The 24,709-nt window shown below is 50.7% G+C and overlaps 1 protein-coding gene and 1 long non-coding RNA gene across 6 annotated transcripts; both read right to left on the minus strand.

Moving 5' to 3' along the window:
• Window positions 1-92: 92 nt before the first annotated feature.
• Window positions 93-20,893, minus strand: NECTIN4 (nectin cell adhesion molecule 4). Of its 4 annotated transcripts, none has more exons than XM_056819074.1 (9): window positions 20,787-20,893; window positions 8,405-8,764; window positions 6,507-6,797; window positions 5,931-6,051; window positions 5,070-5,218; window positions 4,447-4,600; window positions 3,503-3,578; window positions 2,679-2,753; window positions 93-2,209 (listed from the first exon to the last, which is right to left on the minus strand). In XM_056819074.1, exons 1-9 carry the CDS (start codon window positions 20,878-20,880, stop codon window positions 1,985-1,987), a joined length of 1,545 nt encoding a protein of 514 aa, XP_056675052.1. In that variant the 5' UTR covers window positions 20,881-20,893; the 3' UTR covers window positions 93-1,984. The 4 variants fall into 4 exon arrangements, with proteins under 4 accessions (XP_056675052.1, XP_056675051.1, XP_056675054.1 ...); XM_056819073.1 differs by having other exon boundaries at window positions 4,447-4,603; XM_056819076.1 differs by lacking the exon at window positions 2,679-2,753.
• On the minus strand, window positions 14,921-18,967 carry LOC130457489 (uncharacterized). 2 transcript variants are annotated; one of them, XR_008916729.1, is made up of 3 exons: window positions 18,673-18,967; window positions 18,533-18,571; window positions 14,921-15,473 (listed from the first exon to the last, which is right to left on the minus strand). It is a non-coding gene; the product is annotated as an uncharacterized LOC130457489 (long non-coding RNA). The 2 variants fall into 2 exon arrangements; XR_008916728.1 differs by lacking the exon at window positions 18,533-18,571.
• Window positions 20,894-24,709: the final 3,816 nt, after the last annotated feature.

Genomic DNA, 24,709 nt, shown 5'->3' on the forward strand with positions numbered 1-24,709 from the left:
TTGGAAGTGATGCTGCAGGACCAAGGCAAGGCTGGGGAGCAAAGATCAGAGGAGTCACTGTCCCTGAGAAGAACAGCAAGAAAGAGGCAGGACAAGTTTGAGGGAGTTTTATTTAGGAAGGACAGGTGGGGAGGGCTCCGCTGTAAACTATTTACATGCTATCTACAGGTCGGACTTATGTTCCACTGGGTCATCTTGCAAACTCCAGGCTGTCCAAGAGGGCCAGGAAAGGGAGTTGGCATCTGTGTCTCTATTCACATACGCACACTCACACCATCTCCCCCAGTCCTCTGAGGTAGGGTGAGGAAACAAAGGTCAAGTATCTTTTCCTCCAGATATTGGCATTTGGCACATTCCCCCAAGCCAGGGTTTGTCCTGCTTCACGAAGCCCCTGGGTCTGCCCAGCTGTGACTAAGGACACAGTGTGAGTGTCAGGAGGCACCCAAGAAAAGGTTTGAGCCTTGGGGACCACAACCTCCCTCCAGCCCCGGTTGCCCATGGAAACTGCTGTCTGGATGTTAGAAGTTCAGTGACGGAGATCCCCAGGAAAAGAAGGCTGTTCCTGTCCAAACCACCTCCATTCGCCCAAACTATGACCCTCCTCTGGCTCTATGTTCCCTCTCTGCCAGTACTGCAAATGATAACCCAGGAACCCTTTTTCCAATGCTCCCCCAAAGCTGGTCATAGCTAGAGAAACAGAGGAAGACACAGAAGGGGCTAGGAGGAGGAATGGGGCCAAACATCCTAGGATTCTTTCCTTCAGGAATCCCTTAAATAGCAAGCTTCCCTTAAACATTTAATAAGGAATTAAGCTTACAAAAAGTCCTATTTACAAGCAAGAAAGGCATTGTAGTACAGTGGGAAGAGTACTTGCTCCTGCCAGAAGTCCCACTGCCCTATTTACTGCCTCTTTGTTTTTCAGTCTTTTCAGTTGTGTCCGTCTCTCCTCGGCAGAGATGCTGGAGTAGATTATTATCTTCTTCTCCAGCTCATGTTACAGATGAAGAAATTGAGGCAAACAGGATTAAGTGACTTGCCCAGGGTCACACAGCTAGGAAGTGTCCGGGGCCAGATTTGAACTTGGGAAGAGGAGTCTTCCTGACTCCAAGCCTGGCGCTCTCTCCACTCTGGCCCCCAGCTGCCCCCGCCTCTGTGACTGTGAGTGAATCACTTAGTCGTCCTGGGCTTCGGTTTTCTTTTCTGTGAAATGGGAGGGGGAGGTGGAAGTCCCTTTTGCCTCTAGATGTGCCATCTGACATTCAGAAACAGCCTTGCCGGTCTATCTGTAACAAAGTCGTTCTGCCACAAGAGGGCGGGCTCTAGGAGCAGCCAGTGGACCCCGAGAAACTGCCAACCATCCAAGCCAAGCGTGGTACCCCTCACCAGAGCCAGCCTAGGGGAGCCCTGCTCCCCAGTCAGGAGGAAGTCCTGCTTCCTACTCCGGCTGTCTCTGCGTCTCTCCCAGCCCTTGTCCGGCACTCCTCTGGGATGTCCTCGTCTCTGAGCTTTCCTTTGTTTTTATAATACTGTTTAGGGTCTGAAAGTCTAGCCAATGTACACAGGCAGTGGTCAGAAGTGAGCTCTCTCTCACACACACACAATCACCCAGACACGGCCTCACGAGCATGGTTACACACACACACACACACACACACACACACACACACACACACACACACCCCTGCCCTCTGACACAGTCACCCAGACCATGGTTCACTCATTCATTCATTCAAGTACACTCACACACACACACACACACACACACACACACTCACACACACACACTGACTAGCACCAGGAGAGGCCGAGCCCAGAGGGGTACCTCTAAATAGAAGCTGGAAGTGGGGTTGGCTGGGAACAGGCCAGAGGTCAACGGGGCCACAGGCCTTTGTCTTAGGGGTGCCGGGTGTGAGGCCAGGCAAACGTCTCCCAACATGGGTCCACAGAGGGCCCGGGATAGTTGAGGCAGCAGCCGGGCAGAGGGTCAGACTAGGTGTCCCCGTCCATTAATGTAGATGCCATTGCCCGTGGGTTTGGCTCGAAGAGTTCCGTTCTCCTGAACAAAGTGGTTCATGGCCTGCTTGATTCCCGCGTCTCGATCTTCCTCCTCATCCGTCCGTCCAGAGCCTGGTGACAGCAGCTCCGTCTGGGTCTCGATCTCCCTCACTGTGGTCAGAGTGGAGTAACTTCGGCCCTCGGGCTCTTCGCTCTGTTGACACAGTGCCAGAACTAGGTCATGTCAGGGGTCAATAGTGTGGTAGGTAAGTCAAGGGGCAGAATAGGGGCCAGAGGGGAGCATGGGAAAGGGTCAGAGGTCAGAGGTCAAGGGTGAGGGACTGGGGAGATGAGATGGGCCAGGGAATGTTGGGCTCAGAGGTCAGGCAGAAGGGGGTGTTGTTTAGATGGGGCTTAAGGTCACGGAGTACCCCTTCCTCTACCTCCTTTCATTTAATGTTGGTCCATTGGGAGTGGGGGAAAGACAAGGGGATCAAAGGTGCACTAGATATACAGGTCTGGGTTGGAGCCAAGGATGGGGCTGAGGCTGAATGCAGTGGGGCAGGGAGGGAGGCTATAGGGTACCCATGCTGACCTGGAGGAGGGAACAGTTAAGGAGGGATGGGGCAGGGAAGAGGTGAGGGAGGGAGGTTAGAGGGACACAGGTGGGGCCCGGGCCTCACCATCACAGAGCAGCTACTGTTGTCCTTGAGACTATCAGGGTGGCCCTCAGCTCGAAGCCCTACATTCTCCTCAGGCTGCAAGGCCCGGACAAGGGGGAGGGATCAGAAGGGGGCCTCCAGCCTCCCCCCCAGAACCCAACCTTTCCCCCTTATCTCCTCCCTTCCAACCTCGTCCCTTCAAGGCTTTGCCCTTCTGGCTTCTTCCCACCGGCCTCCTCTCTGATATGATCTCCTTGCCCCAGTCCACCCTATCCTTCCCCTTCCCCCTCCTTTCTGCCCCACTTCACCCCCTTTCCGATAAGAGGATAGCCAACCAGGAGCTTCCTGCTGCACTTAACATGCCATCAGGGTCTCCGTCCCTGAAAGAGGTTGGCCCTTGCTCTGGGCTGGTCTCACCAGAAGAAGCTCCATCCTTTGCTAACTAAGTTCTCAGCGTCTTCAGCAGCCCAGAGAAGACAGGATCCCATCCCCCAAGAGGGATCGGTCCGGTCTCTGCCTTGGTCAGACTCCTCCAAAGCATACCAACGCCCTTGTAGAATCACAATCCAAGTCCCAGCTTATAGAATCTCCGTCTTTCCTGGGACGGCTACCAACAGAGCAGCAAAACCCAGGAAACCAGAGCAGATCCCCTAAGCCTGACTCCTTCCATCTTTATACCCCAGCCCCTCACGAGACGACACTCAGGCCAGGAGAGGGAGCCTTTTCACCTCTTGTCTCTTGGGGAAGGGCACACACACACACACACACACACACACACACACACACACACAGCTGGCTCAGGCATGCACACGCTCCAGGTGTAGACAAAGACACCTGTCACCCACCTGGTTCCGTGGCTCCGAGTGGTGGGAGTGCAGCCTGCGGATGGAGTTCTCCCGGGTCAAGGTCAGTTCCTCCTCGCTGGCCAAGAAAGACATTACCCTTCATTAGGGGCAGAACACTAACCCCTGGAGGAGGTTCCCCCAGAGGAGAGGGAGGCAATCCCCAGAATTCAAGGGGCACCCTGGCCTGGCTCAGCGGAGGTGGGAGTCCTGGCCCCTGTGGGTGAGGCTTTCTGTCTGAGAGGGCCTGGATGACTCCAGTGTCTGGGTAGGAAGGAGAGGCTCAGCCGTCTGGAAGTATGCAAGCAGCTGGGCATTCATTCATTGCACAAATATTTATCAAGTGCCTGCTATGTGCAAAGGAATGGCCAGGAGTCTCATTCTCATGGAGCCTGCAGACTATCGGGGGACACAAACCAGGTCTCCTTCTCCTACCTACAGGAGAGGGAAGTGCCCGAGACAGGTACGAACAAAATACTCTGAGATTTTAGAGGAGGGAAAGAGCCCTTCCAGCCAAGGGGATCAGGAAGGTGGAGGAGCCAGAGGATTTCAACAGACAGAGAATGAGGTCAGTGGTGGAGGGCGGTGCAAGGAGGAAGGAACAGCCTTCGAGGTAGAGGAAGCTGCAGCAAGCTCTGAGGCTCATGGGAAAGCCATCGATAACTGGCTGTTAGCACACATCTCAGGCCTTTCTATTAATGGTCTTTGGTCCCTCTGCTTCCCATGCCCAGCTGTTATCCTCATGGCATTCCTTCTAATTTCCCTCCTGCATGCCCATCCTCCCATGCCAGCGTCTGTCCCTGTAGGCCCTTCACCCCTCAAACTCCCCGCTTTCTCCTCTCCAAATCTACGATCCTCGGGTCCTCGTCTCTTCTCTCCCTTGTTGCTGTTTGGCCTCTTGCCCTGACATTGATTCTCCAGTAATTCCCGGCGGCGGCGGCACTTACTATTTCTGGGTCATCTGTTGGGCCTTGCGTCGGTGGTACCTGGACATGAGCAACACCACCACGACCAGAAGGCAAAGCAGCAGGCCAGCAATCACTCCTACAGCCACCATGGAGGCCGAAACCACGTCCACGTCGACGGGTGGGGCTTCGTTCTCTGCTGAGGGCCAGAGAGGGGACCACCCATCACAAGGGGCCAGAGGAGCTCAGGCTCTCCCATCCATGAAGAACGCTGCCCCCTCCCCATAGCCCGAACCTCTCCTCCGGCCTGGCTTCTGGCTTCACTTGGGGGGACAAGAAAGGAGGGGCAGGTGAATGACTCCCCCACAATCCAATTAAGGTCCTCAGCATGTAAATTCCATGGTAGTGCCCAACCCAGGGCTGGAACCCAGCAGGCTTTTATCTCTAGGGAAGGCCTGGCCAATGGGGGCACGTGCTGAGGGAATGGAGCGCCACTGGCCAAGCTCCCGGGACGTTAATGAATGCTCGTGGACGCATGATGATGATTCTTGTCATTCCCCATCCTGCTTCCTCACCTGTCTCCGACCTTCCCTCTGCCATGGCGCCACCCGCCTGCTCTGGTTTTACCCAGGCCCTGCCCTATAATTTCCCAAGGCCCAACTCACCTGTGACAGCCACGGTGACCTGGCTGTTCCGAGAAGAGACCTCATTGCTGACATGGCAGACGTAGGTACCGCTGTGCTCAGGAGTCAGTGGGGGGAAGCCCAGGGTGCCTCCATCCACTCGCACCCCGCTGGGCAGAGGCCTATCCAGCCTGAGAGGGCAGAGGAGGCTGATGGGTGCCGGCCAGACCAGGCGAGACTGCTAGTGCTGCTGCCGACGTGCCCAGGCAGCTCCTTCACCCCCCCATGGTGACGTCACCCAGAGCCGCCGGCCGGTTCCCACGGTGCCCCTCCCTCCCCTGGGCAGGTCTGGGCACGGGTCTGGGCAGAGGCCCCTTCCCCCCCGCTGCCCAGCCTGACCTGGGCACCCCCACCCTGCACCGGGGGAGATCTACACACGTGCCATCCCACACGCTCCCACACTCATCACATCACCCAGGAGCCTGCAGAAGGGCAAGCCCACAGCGGGCCACACACATGTCAGTAAGTCCCACAAAGCAAAGCTCACACTCCCCTGCGTTCACTTGTACATAGAAAGGGCGCATGCTCCAACATGTATGATGCTGCATGGCAAGCTAGATGGTCATATCCTCAGGCCCAAGGCCACTTTAACCACTCCTGCGCCTGCCTACCTCATCCCAGAGAGCACAGGCTTACATGGCTATCCCAGTGTGCCCAGGGATGGTTTCTCTAATACATGGGAGAGGGCTGCCTCCCCTACCAGACCCTAGAAAAGAGCCAGGGGAGCCCTTCTACAGCCTGCTTCTGAAACTCTGAAAAGGAGCCTCCCACCCTCCGGGATGGGGATGTGACTCTCCCCTTTCATCCTTTCCCCAACGTGCCTAGGACAGGGTTTCCACTCACCGAGTCCAGTTGTAGGAGGGTGGAGGCTGCCCTTCACTCAAACACTTAAGCATCACCCCTTCCCTACCCACGTGCCACAGCTCAGGGTCTTCGTGGCCCCATACAGAGGCTTCAGCAAGAACTATGGAGCCAGAGAAGAACAAGGGAGAGAAAGTGAGAAAATGAAGCTTCTGTCCCACATGACACACCCTCTGCCCCTTTCCTCCCCACCTCTCCAAAGCTGTGTGATCCTTCAAGGCTCATCTTTGGCATGAAGCCTCTCCTGACCCTCCAGGCCACTCTGAGTGGGAGATATATGCAGAGGGAGCATTTGGTAGGGCCCTGCATTCTGGGTCAGGTCAGGGTTCCCAACAGGATGGGAAACTTTTTGAGGGCAGGGATTTGTCTCAAACTTTTTGGGGTTCTACAGAGCCTACCTCTTCCAGTCATGAGGAAATGCTGACTGATGAGTCCATCCCAGGCCCTGGTCCCCCTCAACTTTCCTGGGTTCAGGGTCTCCTGGACACATTCTCTTTGTGCCCCCAGTGCCTTTTCTGCCCCATCACCCCTCACCCCACTCAGTATCCAGGGACTCACAGGCAACCTGAAGCGTGTGTGTGATCCTTTTGCTCTCTGGCAGACCAGGGTGAGACACCACACAGGTGATGGGCTGCCCATTCATAGTCCGGCTTGGTACCAGGTAGAATTCTGAGGTGACCGAAGCTGATCTTGGGTGACTAGAAAAGCGTCTAGTAGATGAACCCTTGACCACTGTGTCCCAGGTCACATTGGGCATAGGGCTGCCTTCGGCTGTGCAGGAGGCTGCCAGTGTGCGACCTTGGCCTTCTTCTAGGGCAGGACCCAAGTTCAGGGTGGGCAGAGGGGGCACTATGGGGGATGGAGGGAAAGGGAGAGAACTCATGAGGTAAAAACTTGGCCCTATTGCTGGTCTGATACACCGACTCTCTCCTACCACCTTCCCCCCTACAGAAAACCCACCTGGTCCCCGACATTCTCTTTGACTCTTGCCTTGCCTTGCTCTGCCCTGCCCAGGAGATACGTATCCTAGGCTCCCCTGGAACAAGCCATCCTGGCTGTTGCATATATTCCCAGCTCTGATTTTGTCTTTACTGAGAAATGGTCTGCTACCTGTTTCTGGATCCCTCTGATCTTCTCTTACCGCTTCATCGCTTCCCCAATCCATGTCTTGCTCTCTATCCCTCCCTTTGGATGCCAGACTATGTTTCTGATGGTCTTACTTGCCAGCTAAGGGACTTCCAGATCAGTGCGGTTCTCCTACGTATATAATACCTTCTTTCCAAAGCAATCCAAAGCTCAGCACTTTTATCATCTCACCTACTCCTGAAGCATCCTTATAAAGTAGGGAGGAGGCAGAGAATATAGTACTTTATGGGAGAGGGGACCTCGAGTGACCAGACAAGTCCAAATGAAAGGTGTCCATTAGGATATCCTGCCCAGGACCATCTGAGTAAATGGTTGTTTAGGCGATAAATCCATTTCATTCAGTTGTTGGCTTGAAAATGCATCACTCCCTTAGGCAGCTGGGTGGCTCAGTGGATTGAGAGCCAGACTTAAAGATGTGAGCTCTTGGGTTCAAATCTGACTTCAGACACTTCCTAGTTGTGTAACCCTGGGCAAGTCACTTAATCCCCAGCCTAGTCCTTACCACTGTTTTTCCTTGGAACTAATATACAATGTTGATTGAAAATGTATCAGTAAAGATGGGAGGTCCTGGGTTCAAATGTGACTTTAGTCACTTCCTTGTTGTTTTGACTCTAGGCAACTCACAATCCCCATTGCCTAGCTCTTATCACTCTTCTTCCTTGGAACATTCCTTGGAATTCAGTATTGATTCTAAGACAGAAGGTAACGGTTAAAAAAAATGGAAGAAATGGTGCCATTCCCTCAAATGGGCTGTTTTATAACTTTCAATCATAATTTAGTTCTTCTTGTGGAAATAACTCACATTGATGTTAATGTTATCTCCATTTTACAGATCAGGAAACTGAGACTCAGGAAGTTCTATTCCTTATAAGTTATGGGATAACTGAAGGAAAAATTTGACAATATCTAGCCTAGTTAGCTTATTTTACAGTAGAGGAAACCAAGATCCATAGAAAGGAAATGATTTGCCTGATATTATCACATAGTTCTTAAGGAACAAAGATCTGGGACTCATCCTCTGATTCTCAATCCAGTGCCTTTCCTAGTATAACTCTGCTCTCTCTTGAGAAGCACTGGACTTGGATTCAAACTGAAGTTCTAGTTATGGCTCTTCTTGGATAAGTCACTTCATCTCTCTAAAATTCATTTTCTTTTGTCACATTAAGGGAATTGGGCCAGTAAATCTTTAAGGTTCCCGTTGATCTCACATTCTGCTTTAATATCTCTCTAGGACTCTTTGCCTGATCCTCAGGTCCCTGACTCCTATCTTCCATTTTCCCTTTCCCAGACTTCGGCACCCACCCACTCACCAAGCACTCGAAGATGGAGCCCAGCCTGGAAACTGCCGGAAGGGAAGGTGCTGACTCTGCACTCATAGTCACCCTCATCAGCTTGCACAGCATTCCGCAAGAGGATGGCACCATCATTAGGATCTCGCGGTGATGGCGGCCGCTCCACTCGCCCATCATAGGAAGAACCCACATGCAGACCGTACGTGTCATGTAGCAATGCCAATTCTGTTGGCCCCTTTTTTTCTTCCACTCGTGCCCAAGCTACCTGCTTCACCTGCTCTTCGGGCTCTCCCCTGTAGAAACATGGCAGCTCTGCATCTTGACCCAGGACCACAGTAACCAGAGGTGTTGTCTCCAGCTTACCAGCTTGGCACAAACCTGCAGGGAAACATGGAGGAAGAGCCATGGTGAGAGATGCTACCAAGCCAGTCAGGGAATCTCTATTCTCCTAAGGATGAAAACTGTCGCCCCATGTGATTAAACAGAAACACATGGGAAAAGGAAACATGCCCTGCAAAAGGAATCACAATAATTTGCATCCAGAGATTCTTCTTGACCTCATCTGATCCGCAGGTCAGATCTTACTCCCCATTTCACAGTCAAGGAAATAAGCTTTTAGAGAAATAAAGGGACTTGAGAAAGGGAAGATGATACAAAGAACTGGAGAGTCCAAAGACCTCAGTTTTCAAACCTAGCCCTGCTATTTACTCCCTGAGTAACCACTGGCAAATGACTTAGTTCCTATGGACCGTACCCTGTCCTAGTCTGTATTTGGCAAGAAAATCTGGGTTCAAATCCCACCTCTAATGCTTTTTAGTGGTAGGATTTTGGACAACCCACTTAAATTCTCTACACCTCACAGGAGATGAGTAAACGAAGACATGGGAGGGAATCAATAATGGTAACTTCCTGGGGAAAGATGGATGAATAATACCAGGTTCAGCTCTCTGGTGTTCTGAAGGGCTGATTATTCCTATCCAGAGCCACAAAAAGAAACAGATATTGAATGGCAATATGGCGTATATGAAATCTGGAGGCATAGGACCTGAATTCAAATCTCAGCTCTGCTGCTAACTGCCCATATGATCTCCAACAAAGCGTTTAACTCTTTTGGGCCTTACCTCTCTCAAATCTATAAGAATAGGTGATTGGATTAGATTATCTATAAATAACTTCTATCTCTAAATCTTCAGTTCTAGGAGAAGCTGAATTTCAAGATCTAGAAAGACATAAAGAACCATAGGTTCTTAGAGACAATCTAGTTCATCTGGAAAATGGAATCTTAGAGGTTCAGGGATTTGTCCAAAATTTAGGAACAACATCAAAAATTTAGAGCTGAAAGAGACCTGAGAGATTATCTGGTCTAATCTCCTAATTTAACAGATGGGGAAACTGAGGTCAAGGTTTGTTAAATGACTTGCTCAAGATTACACTGGTAGTAAGCATCAAAGGTGGGATTAAAAAAACAAAACTGTCTTATCAATATTAAGTATTGATTCTAAGGCAGAAGAGCAGTAAGGACTAGGTAACTGATGTTAAGTGATGTGGCCAGGGTCGCTCAACCAGGAAATATTTAAGGTCAAATTTGAAGCCAGGTCCTCCTGACTCCAGGCTTGGAGCTCTATCCACTAGCTACTCCTTAGATGTAGAATTTGAACCGAGGTCTTCTGACTCCACAGACAGTCTTTGGGTCACACAAGTAGTACCTAGCTGAGCTGGAGTTTGAATCCAGATCAGAATCACAGAATATCAGAACTGGAAAGGGCTTCAGAAATCATCCCATTCTGTAGATTAGTAGAGAGAAACAGATGTTCCATGGAGGAAGGACGACTTGAGCAAAGTCACAGAGGCAGGAATGAGCAAGTTGTCAAGGACAGGAAAGGTCCTAGTAGAAAACAGAGATGTTAATGAGGTCAAAGTTGAAGATGGAGAGAACAGGATCCCGGACACAGAAGTGAGGTCTAGCCTGGTTGGGATGGGAAGGGAAAGAGGGACCTGGAAATTCACCCAATGGTCTGGCATGATGGGGATGTCCCCAACCTGCTTCTGAGGATCTGGTCATTCCATCTGGAATTCCAAAGAGAAGCAGCAATGAATGGGCTCCAAGTTGTGGCCACTATCAAGGCACTGTGTAGCCATTATGGAGGACAGTCATAGAATTAGAGAGAAGTCAATTATCTAGTTCAACCCCCTAATTTTACAGTGGAAGATATTGAGGTCCAGAGATGTGTATGACATAGTTCTTGCCCTCAAGGCACTTGAAATCTTATTGGGAAGAGAAGACACACAGACACAATGAAGTAATTAGTGAATTGTGTCTGGCATACAGATGTTAAGTCTTAGAGGGGCAATAAAAGGGGAGATCATTCTGGGCAAGAGTAATGGTGAAATGGACAAGACTTCAGTTGAGATGGCTAGAATTTGGCCGGGTGAGTACAGCCATTGACTCAGGATAGAGGGCAATGTGAGAGGAGGAGGATGCCAGGATAAGAATAATGTATCTGTGGGACAATGAGACCAGCTTGACAAGAGTTGAGGGCGTGTGATAGGGAGTAGTAGGAAATAATTTGATAGAGAGGGTGGAGATAGATTATATGTAGAAGGCAAGTACTGAAACCAAACAAAACAGTTCATATGATATGGAAAGGAAAAAAGAGCCATGGTAGGCTTTTGATCAGGTAAGTAATAAGATGACAATTTTGTTGTCTAGTCATTCCAGTCATGTCCAACTTTTTATGACTTCTTTTGGGGTTTTCTTGGGAAAGATTTTGGAGTGGTTTGCCATTTCCTTTTGCAACTCATTTTACAGATGAGGAAACTGAGGCAAACAGGGTTAATTGACTTGCCTAGGGTCACACAGCTAGTAAGAGTGTCTGAGGTCAGATTTGAAAATCAAGATGAGTCTTCCTGACTTCAGGTGCAGCACCCCATCCACTGTGACACCTACAATAAATAGTTACCATTTATTGCTTTCAGTATTTGCAAAGCATTTTCATCACAACTACCTGATGAGGTAAATAATTATAACAATAACACATTTATGTAGCCTTTTAAGATTTGCAAAATGTTTTACTCAATCACCGTGTGAAGTTGGAAGTGCTGATAGAGTACTAGAGTCAGAAGGACATGAGTTCAAATTCTGAATTTTTAAAATTTTTTACTATTTTATTATTTACTACTATTACTAGTTGTATGATCTTAGACACATCCCTTAACCTCTGCTTGCCCCAATTTCCTTGTCAGTAAAAGTTGGGATAACAGCACCTACCTCCCAAGGATGTTGTGAGGATCAAATGAGATACTATTTGTCAAACTCTTTATATGCTTTAAGGTAATATATAAATGCTAACTATTATTATCCTTACTTATAAATTAGGGAAACTGAGGCAGTCAAATAGGCAAGTGCATTTTCCAGGGTACACAGCTTAAAAGTATCTAAAGTAGGATTCTAATTCAGGTCCTTTGATGGGTACCCAGCTTTTCCTAATATACCATACCACCTATCCTTTAAAACATTTTATTTTAGAAAGATTAACTTGACAAGAGCATGATAGAAAATGGGTTTGAGTGAGGGGATGAGGATGAGGAGGCCTAGAGGCAGTGGTTTAAATAATCCAAGCAAAAGACCCTGGGACTAAGGTGCTGGGAATGGGAATGGAAAGGATGGGATAGATGTGCAACATTTCTTAGAGGGGAAATGGATTGGATTGATTAAATTCTGAGAATGAGAGAAGAAAGAGTTCAAGACAACTTCAAAATCCTCTTGAGTTAAGGGGAAGAAGGGCCACAGGCTTCTGATGAAGAATAGTTTGAAAGAAAAATCTGAGGCACTAGAAGAAAGAAGTTTGAGATGATTACTAAGAGTGAGGGAAGAAGGGAGCTTGTGATAGAGACAGAGAACAGTAAGGATTAGAGGGGAGAGATAGGATGGGCAAAAGGGACTATTAGATTATAAACTCCTTGAGAACATTTGAAATTCCTTGTCATTTTAAAAAAACCCCAACAACCAGCAAACAATGCTTTGCCTATAGAAAGTTTTGTAGAAATATCTGTTAACTATTTGAATTGAATAAGGAAAGAAGGGAAGACTGCAGAAAGAGACAAGTCAAGAAACAAGAAACAAACAAAAATTGGGTTGGGAAAGGAGGGAGCCTGGGATGGTATCACCAGGGGATTTGAGGAAGGCCAGGCTGGAAGCCTATCCATTCATTCTCACTCCCTACTTCCCTTCACTCCCACATAAAGGGAGCTCTCCAGGGTCGGGAGGAAAGGAGATAGGGCAGTCTCCTGGGAGAAGAGGTCAGAATTGGCCCTGACAGAGAGTCTGCGTAGGGTGGACCTTGCTTAGACAGAGCCTGGATTAGAACCAGGGGGTCCTCTGGCCCCAGATGGGAGGAGCAAAGGCAGGGAGGATGCTGCTGAAAGCAGGGAGGGACAGAACAGGACGGGACAGACCTGCAGGGCCAGATGCCAGGGCCCTGAGCCGCCTGCACCTAAGTTGGACCCACCCAGCTCACCTTGGGAGTCCAGCTAACTACCCTCCCCCCTCTGCTTTTTCCCACTCCCACCCAATTACCTCAGTGCCTCACTATAGGCAGGGGGGTAGAACTTGGGAAGGGGGACTGCCTAGGCTAACAGAGGTTTCCTCTCCCTCAGCTTCTCAAAACACAGGGTTTCATGCAGAGACAAAGGGAACCCCAAACCTCCCTCCACAGGGCGCCCTCAAACCAAGACCTAAATCCTTCTTGTAACCTTATTGGTGGAGAGAGCCCCCGAACAGATGGACTTTAGGACCAGGGTTACACTCTGGAGAGGGAAATTACCCCCACCCCAAAAGAGCCAGAGAAGACAAGGGTGTGAGCCCCACGCTGGAAGCTCAGATGTGAGATTTCTGCTGTCTGTGAGACCCTCCATCTGAGCCCCACAGCGAGGAGCCCCCCTACTATTCTCATTGTTGAGGAGAAAATGCTTATTCCTTCCCCTCCCTTCCCATCCAAACTCCCCCCCCCCCCCAATCTCCAAATCTTGTCTCAGCACAGACCAGTTGGCTATGGGCTACCCTGAGCCTTGCTCTGGTCCTGTCCAAGACTATTCTGTAAATCAAAGATGGTCCCCAAATGAGGAGGAGGGCCAGGAGTCTGGGCTTCACTTAGACTGGACCCCTCACCCCAAGGAACCCTCAGCATCTGAACTTGGTCCTCTCTCTCCTCCACCCAGGCATCCCTTCCTTCAACAAGCATCTCTCCAGGCACGATGGAGAAAACTGAAGCCATCCCTGGCCTCCAGGAGCTTACAGTCTATTGAGGGAAAATATGGACATGGGGAATGAACTACCACATGGAGTAATTGGGGGGCTGGGGGCACTAATGCCCGAGGGCGCTGGACAGGGCTCCAGGAGGGGTGGTGTTTGTGTTGTGCTTTGGAGGGAGCTCAGGGAATCCCAAGAAGTGAAAGTGAGGAGGGAGGGAATTCCAAATAGGGGGTGAGGCACCGCCTGGGCAAAGGCAGCTAAAAATCAAGATGGAATTTCAAGGGCAAGTAGTCTAGTTTGGCTAGGACGGAGCTGCTTCCCTGCCTCTGCCTTAGGGGTCCGGGTTCTGGCCGGAGAGCCTCAGAATTCCCTACTGCGGTGCAGAACAAACCAGGAGTCCTAGCTCCCAGCCTGAGGAGGGTGTGGTGTCTCCTCCATCTCCTCCTCCTCCTCCTCCTCCTCTACCTCTCCCAACCCATTGCTCCGGCCAGCGTCAGGGCGATGACATCATTACCCAGAGGGAGACTAGCAGTCAGTCTGAGAGGTCACCCCAAGGGCATGAGGGGACTGGCCAGGAGGAACAAGCTGGGTGCTGCGGGCATCTCACTTCCCAGGTTTCCATTTCCAGCCTTGATAGACTGACTGACTGGCGGGTCCTGGGTCCTCCCCTCCCCTCCTCTGAATGGGGATCACCAGGTCGTCAGGACCGGGGAGCCACGGGTGACTCAGAGGCCTCTCCTGAAGCCAGCCACCACCACAGCAGCCACCTTGCGCAAGGGATAGAACAAGCCCAACTGGCCAAACGGGATCCCTGTCCCCCTCCCCCCAGGGCTCAGCCTGGCCCCCAAGGGCCTCTTCAGGGCCCTGCCCTCCAAGCACCCCACCCACTTCTAGTCTGCACCCCCCCCCATATCCACTGTCTCTGCTTCATCTATTTTTTGGTCCTCCCTCCCTCCCCAAGGCAGGGCTTTCCTCCTTGTGAGATCGATGAACAATGGTCTCACAGAGGGAAACTGAGGCAGGGAAGGAAAGAGGGAAACAGAGGGATGGGTGGCCCCCAGAACCAGGAGATCCTTTTCCTAGTAGACTTTTTCTCTTAGGACATCTTCAGGCTGGGGTCCTCCCCAGACCCTTCAGCTCTAGCTAAGCCCCCGCAGTTAGAGGAGGAAGGGTCTTTTTCGGAGTCTGTGGGCTCCCGGCCACGTTTCCACGAGTGTCTGTGTCTGTGTTCGTGTGCCTGTCTGAGGACTGTGCCAGGCTTGCAGAACACAGTGCACACATAGTAAATATTTTGATTTTTATTATCCCTTTGCTTCCGCATGTCTCTGGCTTGGTCTCCTTGGTCTCTGTAAATCACTGGCTTTGACTCTGAACTCTGGTGCTAAAGTGAGCCGCCAGGACGCCTTTTCTACGCCCGGGCCGCTCAGGTCTCGAGCTTTCCCTTCCTGGGGGACAGAGAGGAAGGGTTTGCTCTAGGGGGAGTGGAGGGAGTCGGGGAAGCCCTGAAATGTACAGGAATTCCTTCCAAGGCCAGGAATCTTCACTAGATCCCCACACAACAGCGTGAGGTCCCCCGGTTCTGGCAGGGGTGCCTATCCCATTTTCTGGCCTCCTTAGCTCCTCCCTGGAGGTCCTCCAGATTCTTGAAGTCTCACCAGTGGGCCCCTCCACGGGGGATTCTGGCTGGGGCCTCAGCCCCTGACACCATCACTAGAAAAACCAGCCCCCTGTTCCAGTGAGTAAGGGGGAATCCTGTCTGGGGCGAAGGGGGACTCGTATCCTTGTGTTAACCCTTCTCTCTCCTCAGTCATGCAGTTCCAGCCTATGCGAGGCAGCCTGGTGGATAAAGTGTTGGGCCAAAATTAGGAAGGGGGAAGGAGACCAGGGAAGGAGCATTTGCTGAATATCTGCTGTGTCAGGCATTGTGCTAAGTTCTTTATCGTTTTATCTCACTCAATCCTCAATTCTGGGAGGTAGGTGCTATTATCATTATCTCCACTTCACAGTTGAGGGAACTGAGGCAGATAAGTTAAGAGACTTGGCTGGGGTCACACAGCTAATAAATAAGTATCCAAGGCTGGATTTGAACTCAGATCCTTCTGACTCCAGGTCCAGCACTCTAAAAAAGACCTGAGTTCAAATCCAGGCTCAGACACTTTCTAGCTCCATGACCCTGGGCAAATGATTTATTCTCTGCCTCATGTTCCTCCACTTTAAAGTGAGTATAGTAGGGGGCATCTGGGTAGCTCAGTGGATTAAGAGCCCAGAGGTGGGAGGTCCTAGGTTCAAATCTGGCCTCAGACACTTCCTAGCTGTGTGACCCTGGGCAAGTCACTTGACCCCCATTGCCTAGCCCTTACCACTCTTCTGCTTTGGAACCAATACATAGTATTGACTCCAAGATGGGAGGTCCTAGGTTCAAATCTGGCCTCAGACACTTCCTAGCTGTGTGACCCTGGGCAAGTCACTTGACCCCCATTGCCTAGCCCTTACCACTCTTCTGCCTTGGAACCAATACATAGTATTGACTCCAAGATGGAAGGTCAGGGTTTAAAAAAATAAAGTGAGTATAGTAGTAGCACCTACCTCCTAGGGTTGTTTGTGAGGATCAAATGAGATAATCTTTTTAAAAGTGCTTAGTGCAGAGCTTGACATATAGTAAGAGCTTAATAAATGCTTACATCCTTTCTTCCTCCGTTAATGAGTGCGTGTGAGGTGTAGGGGGGGAGGAAGGGGATGTCACTCAGTGAGGTCAAGAACAGAACCCAGTTAAGCCTCTTATGATCAATTCTCCATCCCACCCCATAAAATCACCTATATTGCACGGGGTCCCCGAAGCTGGCGGCTGAGTGAGGGAAGCAGGAAAGTCCCATCTCCTGTTTTGCCTTCCCATCCTCGCATCCAACTCCCATCCCCATTGCCCTAAGCCCCCCAGCTTAGTGAGAACCTCTCAGCCTGGGCAGGACGCCCATTGCCAGATTAATGATGAGGAGGGGGCCACTCCGAGCTTGCCTGCACAAAAGAGGCTGAGAACAATGGACTGGGCTGGGGGAGGAGGGGGGGGTGAAGGCAGCCTCAACTCTGGCCCAGACACAGCTCCCAGCGTAGATAAGTCCCCTAAACCCCCCGGAGCCAGAGTCTGAGCCTGGCTGAGTCACCCAAGCAGCCACACTGTGGGTGGGAGACCCAGGACTCCAAAGCTCCCAACCTCAGCCATCTTCCTCCTCCTTCCCCACAACTGCCAGTCACAGCCTCCCCTTCCCTCCCCACTCTCACTGCTCCCCACAAAGCCAGCCCTGCTGCACTCCAGGGAGGGGACCTGAGGGAGCAGCTCCTGGTTTGGAAGGGACTTTAAAGATCACCCAGCCCAGCCCTGCTCAGGGAAAGAGCATGTACTGCCCCCACCCCTATAGTCTCTACCACCCCACCCTGAGGGTGGATGACGGGCCAATTCTGGCCTTGGAATTCCAGCTTGAGATTCTGGGCAATGGATTCTAGAATCTGGGTTCCAGGTCTGGATTCTAGAGTCTCCTCTCAGCTTGGAACCCTTTTGCCTCTCCCTGGGCTTCAGGCAGTACTGTGGTGGACAAAGAGCGGCTGCCACAGCTCAGGACGCCTGGGTTCCTTGCTGCACTCTGTGCCTAAGGTGATATCAAGTTATGGGGGGAAGGAGGGGGGCTCAGACCTGTGGTGTGTGATCCAAAGGGGGCCTTCGCATGTCTTGGGAAAGCCAATTCCTGGGGTGGCCCCACGAGCCTTTTGTGAGCCCCCATATTTCTTTCTTTTTTTTAGGACTTAAAAATTTGATTATCAAGATCTGGTCCTGGAGTTAGGGAGATGAGTTAGAATCTAGCTCCAGCACCCATGGAGCCCCCATATTTCTTGGGCCTCAGTGACCAATGCCTCTCTAATAACATCTTACAAAGCACTTTCCCCCATAAAAGCCCTGGGGTGGGGGGGGGGTAGTGGAAGGATGATCACACCTGTCTGATAGATGTGGAAAGGAAGATTAAGGGAATGGAGGTGACTTGCCCATGTTTAAACAACTGGGAATTGTTGAACCCCAATCTCAAATTCCAGTCAGCACTCCTCCCATTACACACTGCCTCCTACCACTGTACACCCTCTTTCTGAGACCTCAGAAAAAAAAATCTATGGCAGGAAGGGCTCGATGCTTCAGAGGGCATGGGGGGGTGCCAGAGCTCCCCATGAGCCTGCCTTCTTGATCAGGAGATCAAGCTCCCATCTCTGTTCTCTGGGTTGGGGTAAGTCCTATGGGGAAGAAAGTGGCCCCTTACCCCATCTTATGTAAACAGAAGCAAAGAAAGAGGGGCTGTGGGCCCCCCCCCTTCCTAGGAAACTAGCTTCAGTCAGGGAAACTGAGCAAAGCCTCAGGGGAGGCTGAGTCTCCCATAGCCTTGGCCTAAATCCAGCAGTCCTGTACTTGCTCTCCTCAGCATATATCTTAACTCTGGGGTCAGGGACCAGGATGCTATTAGGGAAAAAGAACCCTACCTGTCCACACACACACACACATACACACTTACATGCACACACCCCCAGCCCCAGGGCGGAGAGAGGGGAGGCTGGGAGGGGACCTCACCCGGAAACTCATCCCATTAAGGAGAGACAAAGGGCTGTGGTGTTACTGGCGCCTCTCCTCCCTGGGCTTCTCTCCTGCCAGTAGGTGGGTGGGGCCAGGCCCCTGGGGCTCCATGCTCTAATGGCCCACGAGTGTGGGGAAGGGGGACCAGGCCAGCCAAAAAGAGGGGTCCCAGCACCCAAAGTCACACTTGAAAAGGAAATGGGAAAAGCTCCCAGAGGCACCTACCCAAACACCCAAGGAAAGGCCCATAGCCCTTCCCTAAGATCCCCCAATCTCCCATTTGGCTCACCTCCTCCAGACTGTCAGAGGAAGACAAAGGATGAGAGAACTATAAAATCACACAATGTTAGATCTGGTAGGGACCTCAGAGAGCTCCATCCAACCCCCTCATTTCACAGATGAAGTAACAAGGCCAAAGGGTGAGCTGACCTGCTTGAGGTCATCCAGCCTGCGAGTGTCTGGCTTAGAAAAAGAATTTTCAATTTTTTTCTGATTTCTAGTCCACCATCTTTTGTGAGGAGTCTTCCTTAGAGGCTAGCACTAGGAACTTATTCCGATAGTTTAGGGAAAACCATTTCTTCTTATTCCGATAGTTTAGGGAAAACCATTTCTTCAGGGAAAGGGCCCAGAGGGTCTGGGTGATAGCCTGACCCTCTATACTAGAGGGAGTCTGCCCTCTGTCCAGATCTCTAGCCCAATGGCTGCAGGAAGGACCAGTCATCTAACTGTGGGGATCTAACTCCTTTCTCCAGGTGGAGAGCCTCTTGGTTTAGAGAGGCGTTAGGCTAAGTGAACCCTCTATCATCCCAACAACCCCCGTGGATGATCACCGACAGGAACTCAAGGAGTTTGACACTTGCCCATTCCCCCTTCCCTCTGAGGCAAAGAGGCAAATTGATTCCTGGGTTTCAGGGCTTGATTGGCCATTGGAGAGCTTTGAGGCCTTGGTGGGATTAGTTCGCTTTTCATCTGTTTCACCTCGATTTCCCAATCTATGAAGTGATTCTAAAATTCCCTTCAGCTCATTCTCTGAGACTTCTGGGTTGGAGAGGCCCTCCAGGAAAGAGACTGCCTGGATCCTAGGCCCCAAGGCCTAGGCCCCACCTCTTGGACAAAGCCAGTAGAAGCTGTTGTCAGGGAGATAGAACTCCGAGTCTCCACTGGCCTGTGGAAAAGGGCTTCGGGAGCTTGTGCTTGGGCCTTGGAAGCTGAGGATCAACCAGCCGGGGACACAGCTATTGGCTTCTCTACATAATAGGATCCAGGGAGTGGGGAAGGGAAGGAGGGTCTGGCTTTTCTGGGCCAGAGTGAGGTCCAGTCCCGATCGCCTCCCCCAAGTAGTTTGCTGGGGACTCCACTGAAAACTTGTAAATATTTAGACCCACCATGACCTTTCGTAAGTCTGGGGAATCTACTGTGTCCCCCTCCTCTTTGGGACTACACAATTCTGAGGCCAAGGTGGGGTAGTGAGTAGATGGGGGGGGTAACTTTTAGGAGAGCCCTTATACTGGATTGGGACAGTCTTGGATTCAAATTCTGACACTGACAATACAGGTGTGGCCTTAGACAAGTCAAGCCACTCTTCTGCTCTGGACCATGTTTCCCAACTACAAGACGCTGGGAGTTGGACTACATCTTTAAGGTTTCTTCCAGGTCTAATTTACAATCCTTGGATCCTAGACCTCCCCAACCCACACTTCCCATCCTACCCTTATTCTTCCACCACCAACCTTAGAACTATAGACAAAATCCCTAGTGTTTGCTCCTCCAAGAGTCAGGATTAAAGGGTCTTGGATGAGAAGGTGGGTCAAAGAAGCCAAAGCCCCTGCAGGTCCAAGCCAGGAGTACCACACCTTGCCCAGAGGGGGCCCCACCCAGTGCCCCCACCCACCTAAACCCCCACCACAACCACTCAGGCACCTGTTAGTCTGCCCAGAGGAGGGGAGGGGCTGAGGCAAAGGAGGCTGCTGGGCTCCTTAGGGGTAGCCCCCTTCCAGTGCATCCTCCTGCCCTCCAGAAGGCTCCTGATACCCACATCCCCAAGGCATCCCAGCCCCAGTTCCTGTGGGCAGAGCAGAGAGGGCCAAGCCCTTGCATTTACTTCCAGGATGCCAGGAACTCTACCCAACCTTGAGTCAGTGGCACTGGGAATCCCTAGTCCTAGCCGGGATGAGCAAAGGAAGCCTAGTGCTGCGTCAGGGAGCCTCTCAGCGTTGGCACGACCCATTGACCATCCTGCCTTCTCCTCCTTCCCTTACACAAAATGCCCTTCTCCATACCTGAGCCCACCCCACCCCATAGCTGGGCCAGGACACAGCATTTGGCTTTTCTGCCTAATACCAGAACCAGTGGCTCGACACAGGATCCAGGGAGTGGCGAAGGGAAGGAGGTCTGGCTTTCCTGGGACAGAGAGGAGCAGGCTCAGAGTAAAGAACCGTTTGGGGGGGAGTGGAGGGGGGAGCTGGAGGCAGCAGCCAGAGAGGCAGGGAGGGAGGCAGGGAGGCCGGTAGTGCCTCAGGAGGCGATTCAGGTAGCTGCCTTACCTGTGAAGGAGGCAACAAGGAGTAGCACCGACCACGGCTTCTGCTGCCACATCTTGACTTCCTGGGACAGGAGTGTAGGCTTGAAGGCAGGCATGTAGGCAGGCCTTGGGAGTCAGCTGGGTTCTCTGCCTCCCCCCGGGGTGGGGGCCAAAGGAAGAGATCTCCCCCACCCCACTCTCTCTGGTTCCGAAAAGAGAAAGCCAGCGGCTCCCAAAGGCAGCTGTCCAGCCCCACCTGAAGGCCCCCTGGCTGCTGGGCTGTGTCCACTGGGTGGGCTGTTTTAGGAGCCAAAGAGGGGCTTGCCAGGGGATCCCCTGTCCCGGGCCGGCAACACCCTCCCCCGTCCCCGGCAGCTCCCCCCCAGAAGCCGTGACTGTGAGCTCGGAGCTCCCCCAGAGCCTCTTCCCACGCCGTGGCTGGCTGGCGGACGGGCAGCAGAAACTTGGGAACCTGCTCAGCAGGTCAGAACAGGTGCGTCTTAGAGGGGCTGGGCCTGGCACAGGAACCACTGAAGCCACCGCCTCCACGGCCGCGCTGGCTAATAGGAGCTAGTGGTATGGGGAGCCAATTTGGGGTGGGGTTGGGGGGGGTGGGGGGGAAGGAACGACTGGGATGCCTTTTCTGAGCCCTGTGTGTGTGGTGGGGAAGCGTGGGGGTGCTCGGCACTCTGGGCCCCAAGGAGAGGGAGGGGGACAGGGCCAGGGTGCCCAGAGGCAGGGCTGGGACGGGTGGAGAGAACACGAGCTGAGTGGAACTCTATTGCTACACACCGAGGGCCAGGGACCTGCTGCTTCTGGAGACATCCCCAGGCTCTCTGGGCTCCCCATCTCTCATGGGGAAAAGGGGGGTGTGGGAATCTCAGACTTCTTAGGTGCAGTGCCCGTTGGGGAACTATTTGACTCATAGGATTTAGAGCTGGAAGAGACGGGAGAGATTATCCAGTCCAATCCCCTCATTTCAAAGAGGCTCATAGAGGTGGTGACTTGCCCAAGGTCACACATAGTAACAGAGCCTGAATTCAAACCCACATTTTGGATTCCAAATCCATTGCTCTTTCTACCACTTCAGGCTGGGCCAAGCCTGATTTAGGGAAAGGTGACGGATTAAAGAGAATAATCAAAGAATGATAGGATTTTATTTTATTTTTAAATTTAAATTTATTTAGTCAATTTAGAACATTATTCCTTGGTCACAATAATTACATTATTTCCTTCCCCCTCCCCCCCTCCCCACAGCTGATACGTAATTTCATCGGCTATTACATGTGTCCTTGATCAAAACCCATTTCCAGTTGGTGTTTGCATGGGGATGTTCATTCAGAGTCTACATCCCCAGCCATATCCCCTCAACCCATGTAATCAAGCAGTTGTTTTTCTTCTGTGTTTCTACTCTCACAGTTTTCCCTCTAAATGTGGATAGTGTTCTTTCTTGTAAGTCCCTCAGAATTGTACTCAATCATTGCATTTCTACTAATGGAGAAGTCTATTACATTCGATTGTACCACAGTGTATCCGTCTCTGTGTACGATGTTCTCCTGGTTCTGCTCCTTAAAGAATGATAGGATTTTAAACTGAAAGGGACCTCAGAGCTGAAGATCATGGAGAAGAAAGGGTACTGGCCTTGGAAAAATGAGTTCAAATCTCCATTCTAAAACTTATTTACTAGCTACATGACCATGAGCAAGTCATTTAAGACAGGACCTGGGTTCAAATCCCAGATCTGCCCACTTACTACCTGTGTGAACTTGGACAAGTCACTACCCCCTCATTGGGTCTCAGTTTTCTCATCTGTAAAATGAATGAGTTGGTCTAAATGATCTTCAAAGTCACTTCCAATTCTAAATCAAGGGTTCTCTATCAATCTCATTTTCTTTATTTATGAAATGGGTGTGATAACACTGGCAACTCAACAAGCTATTGTGAAGGAAGAAAGTGTTGTATTGCTTGATTTACATAAGAGGACACAGGTAAGTGATTTGATCAAAATCACACAATTCAGTAGCAGCATCACAGGCTGAAGGAAAGGGCCAAGTCCAGCTGGCCAGGAGGCCCTAGTGTACAGATATTCTTCATCCCCATCCCTAAGCCACCACTCCTCTTCCCTGATGTCCAAGCACCTGAGAAGAACAGTTGTCCCTTCCACCTTGCTGGGACTGGGGTCACCATGCCCCAGTGATCTGGAAAATCCATGTGAAATTTTTTGGCCTTCCCTTTGTGCCAGCAAAGAAGTCTGAATTTTTACCTCTTCTTTTTGGGGGTATTTACAGACCTTTATTGTACATTTTTTATTAAATACACATTTCTAAGCTTTTTTTCTGGGTCACCTGCTGGCCTTTGAGTGTCGTCTTCAGCTTCCTCAAAACTCTCCCCAAATTCCCATTTAATTTCTTATGCTGACCCTCAATGTATCAAAACTGCAATGGGGAAAGTCGTGTTGTGGAAGGGATACCTGTACTAAGGAGTAACTACTCCCTTTAGACTCAGCAATTGAGCCACAAATAATTCAGAATCACTTCCTCACTCAGCCTCAGTGGTCCCACCTATAACATGTCCCTGAATAACTTGGAAAATCCCTTAAAGGGAAGGAATCTGCTAAGGGAGCATGAAAGGAGAAGAAAAGGGAAAGAAATTCCAATAGAAAGACATACAGAGAGAGGTGCAGGGACAGAAAGATACAGAGTCAAGGGAAGCAAGCATTAGAACCTTTAAAAAGAAAACTTTTGGGGGGCAGCTGGGTGGCTTAGTGGATTGAGAACCAAGCCTAGAGATGGGAGGTCCTAGGTTCAAATCTAACCTCAGATACTTCCTAGCTGTGTGACCCTGGGCAAGTCACTTGACCCCCATTGCCTAGCCCCTGTCACTCTTCTGCCATGGAACCAATGCCCAGTATTTATTCTAAGATGGAAAGTAAAGGTTTAAAAAAAAAAGGAAAAGAAACTTTTTGACTATTGTCTAGGAGAGAAAGAAAAGATAGATAAGTGAGTCAATGAAGAGCCTAGGTCCACTGAAGGGGTCAGTGAGGAAGGAAAGACTCAGCATAAGGGGGAAATTAATGAAGATAGAGGGTAAGAAAAGAGGGTAAGTGAGGGATGGTCAATAAGAAAAAAGATCAGTGAGGACCAGGGAGGAAGGAAGGTTATTCAGAAAGAGTTGGTGATAAGGAAGAGTCCATGAAGGAAGAAGATAAGGAATTAATGTCAATTAAGTCCATTAAAATCAATGAAGATAAGGAAGAAGGATCATTGAGGAACAAAAGTCAGTGGAGAGGAAGGTAACAGCAAAAAGCAAGTGTCAAGAAGGGGGTCTGTAAAGGAGGGTCAGTGAGGGGAAGGCTAATGAGAGAGGGATCTAGCTGCTGTGCTGCTTCCCAAGACCATGTGTCCCAGACACTATGTAAACCCATTCTCCTGCCCAATGGAGTCATGGCTCCTGGGTTTTCATCTCCCCAATCAGAGACTAGCTAGATGCTCTTCCTTTGTTCCTGGAAGTGGTATAAATCTTTCCCTGGAATTGTAACCTTCTTCATCCTTATCTCTCTATTTCCTTCATCAAAACTCCAGCCTAACATAACCTCAAGAGATCAGAAAGAAGTAGCCTCTGAGGAAACTTGGGTATATCTCCATTTTCCTCCCTTTACCCACTGTATCATCTCTACTCAATGAATGCTTTGAGATCCCTAATCAAGAATATCAACAAAAAACATAACTTTTGGAGAGGTCAAAGAAGCCTTTGACATCTGGGATCTCTCTCCATCTACCTCATACATTCAGGTTATAGAATTGAGAGCAGACCTTTGACATGAGTAAGGCAGAGGACTTGGGGTACAGAGAACTGCAGAGAATATCATTTACAACCCTACAATGATATCTCATGGGGACCTTTACTGTGATATATGCCCAAGATGGGTCCCTTCCCCCACCCTTT

The sequence above is a fragment of the Monodelphis domestica genome, chromosome 2 (genome assembly GCF_027887165.1).
Source record: "Monodelphis domestica isolate mMonDom1 chromosome 2, mMonDom1.pri, whole genome shotgun sequence".
NCBI lineage: Eukaryota > Metazoa > Chordata > Mammalia > Didelphimorphia > Didelphidae > Monodelphis > Monodelphis domestica.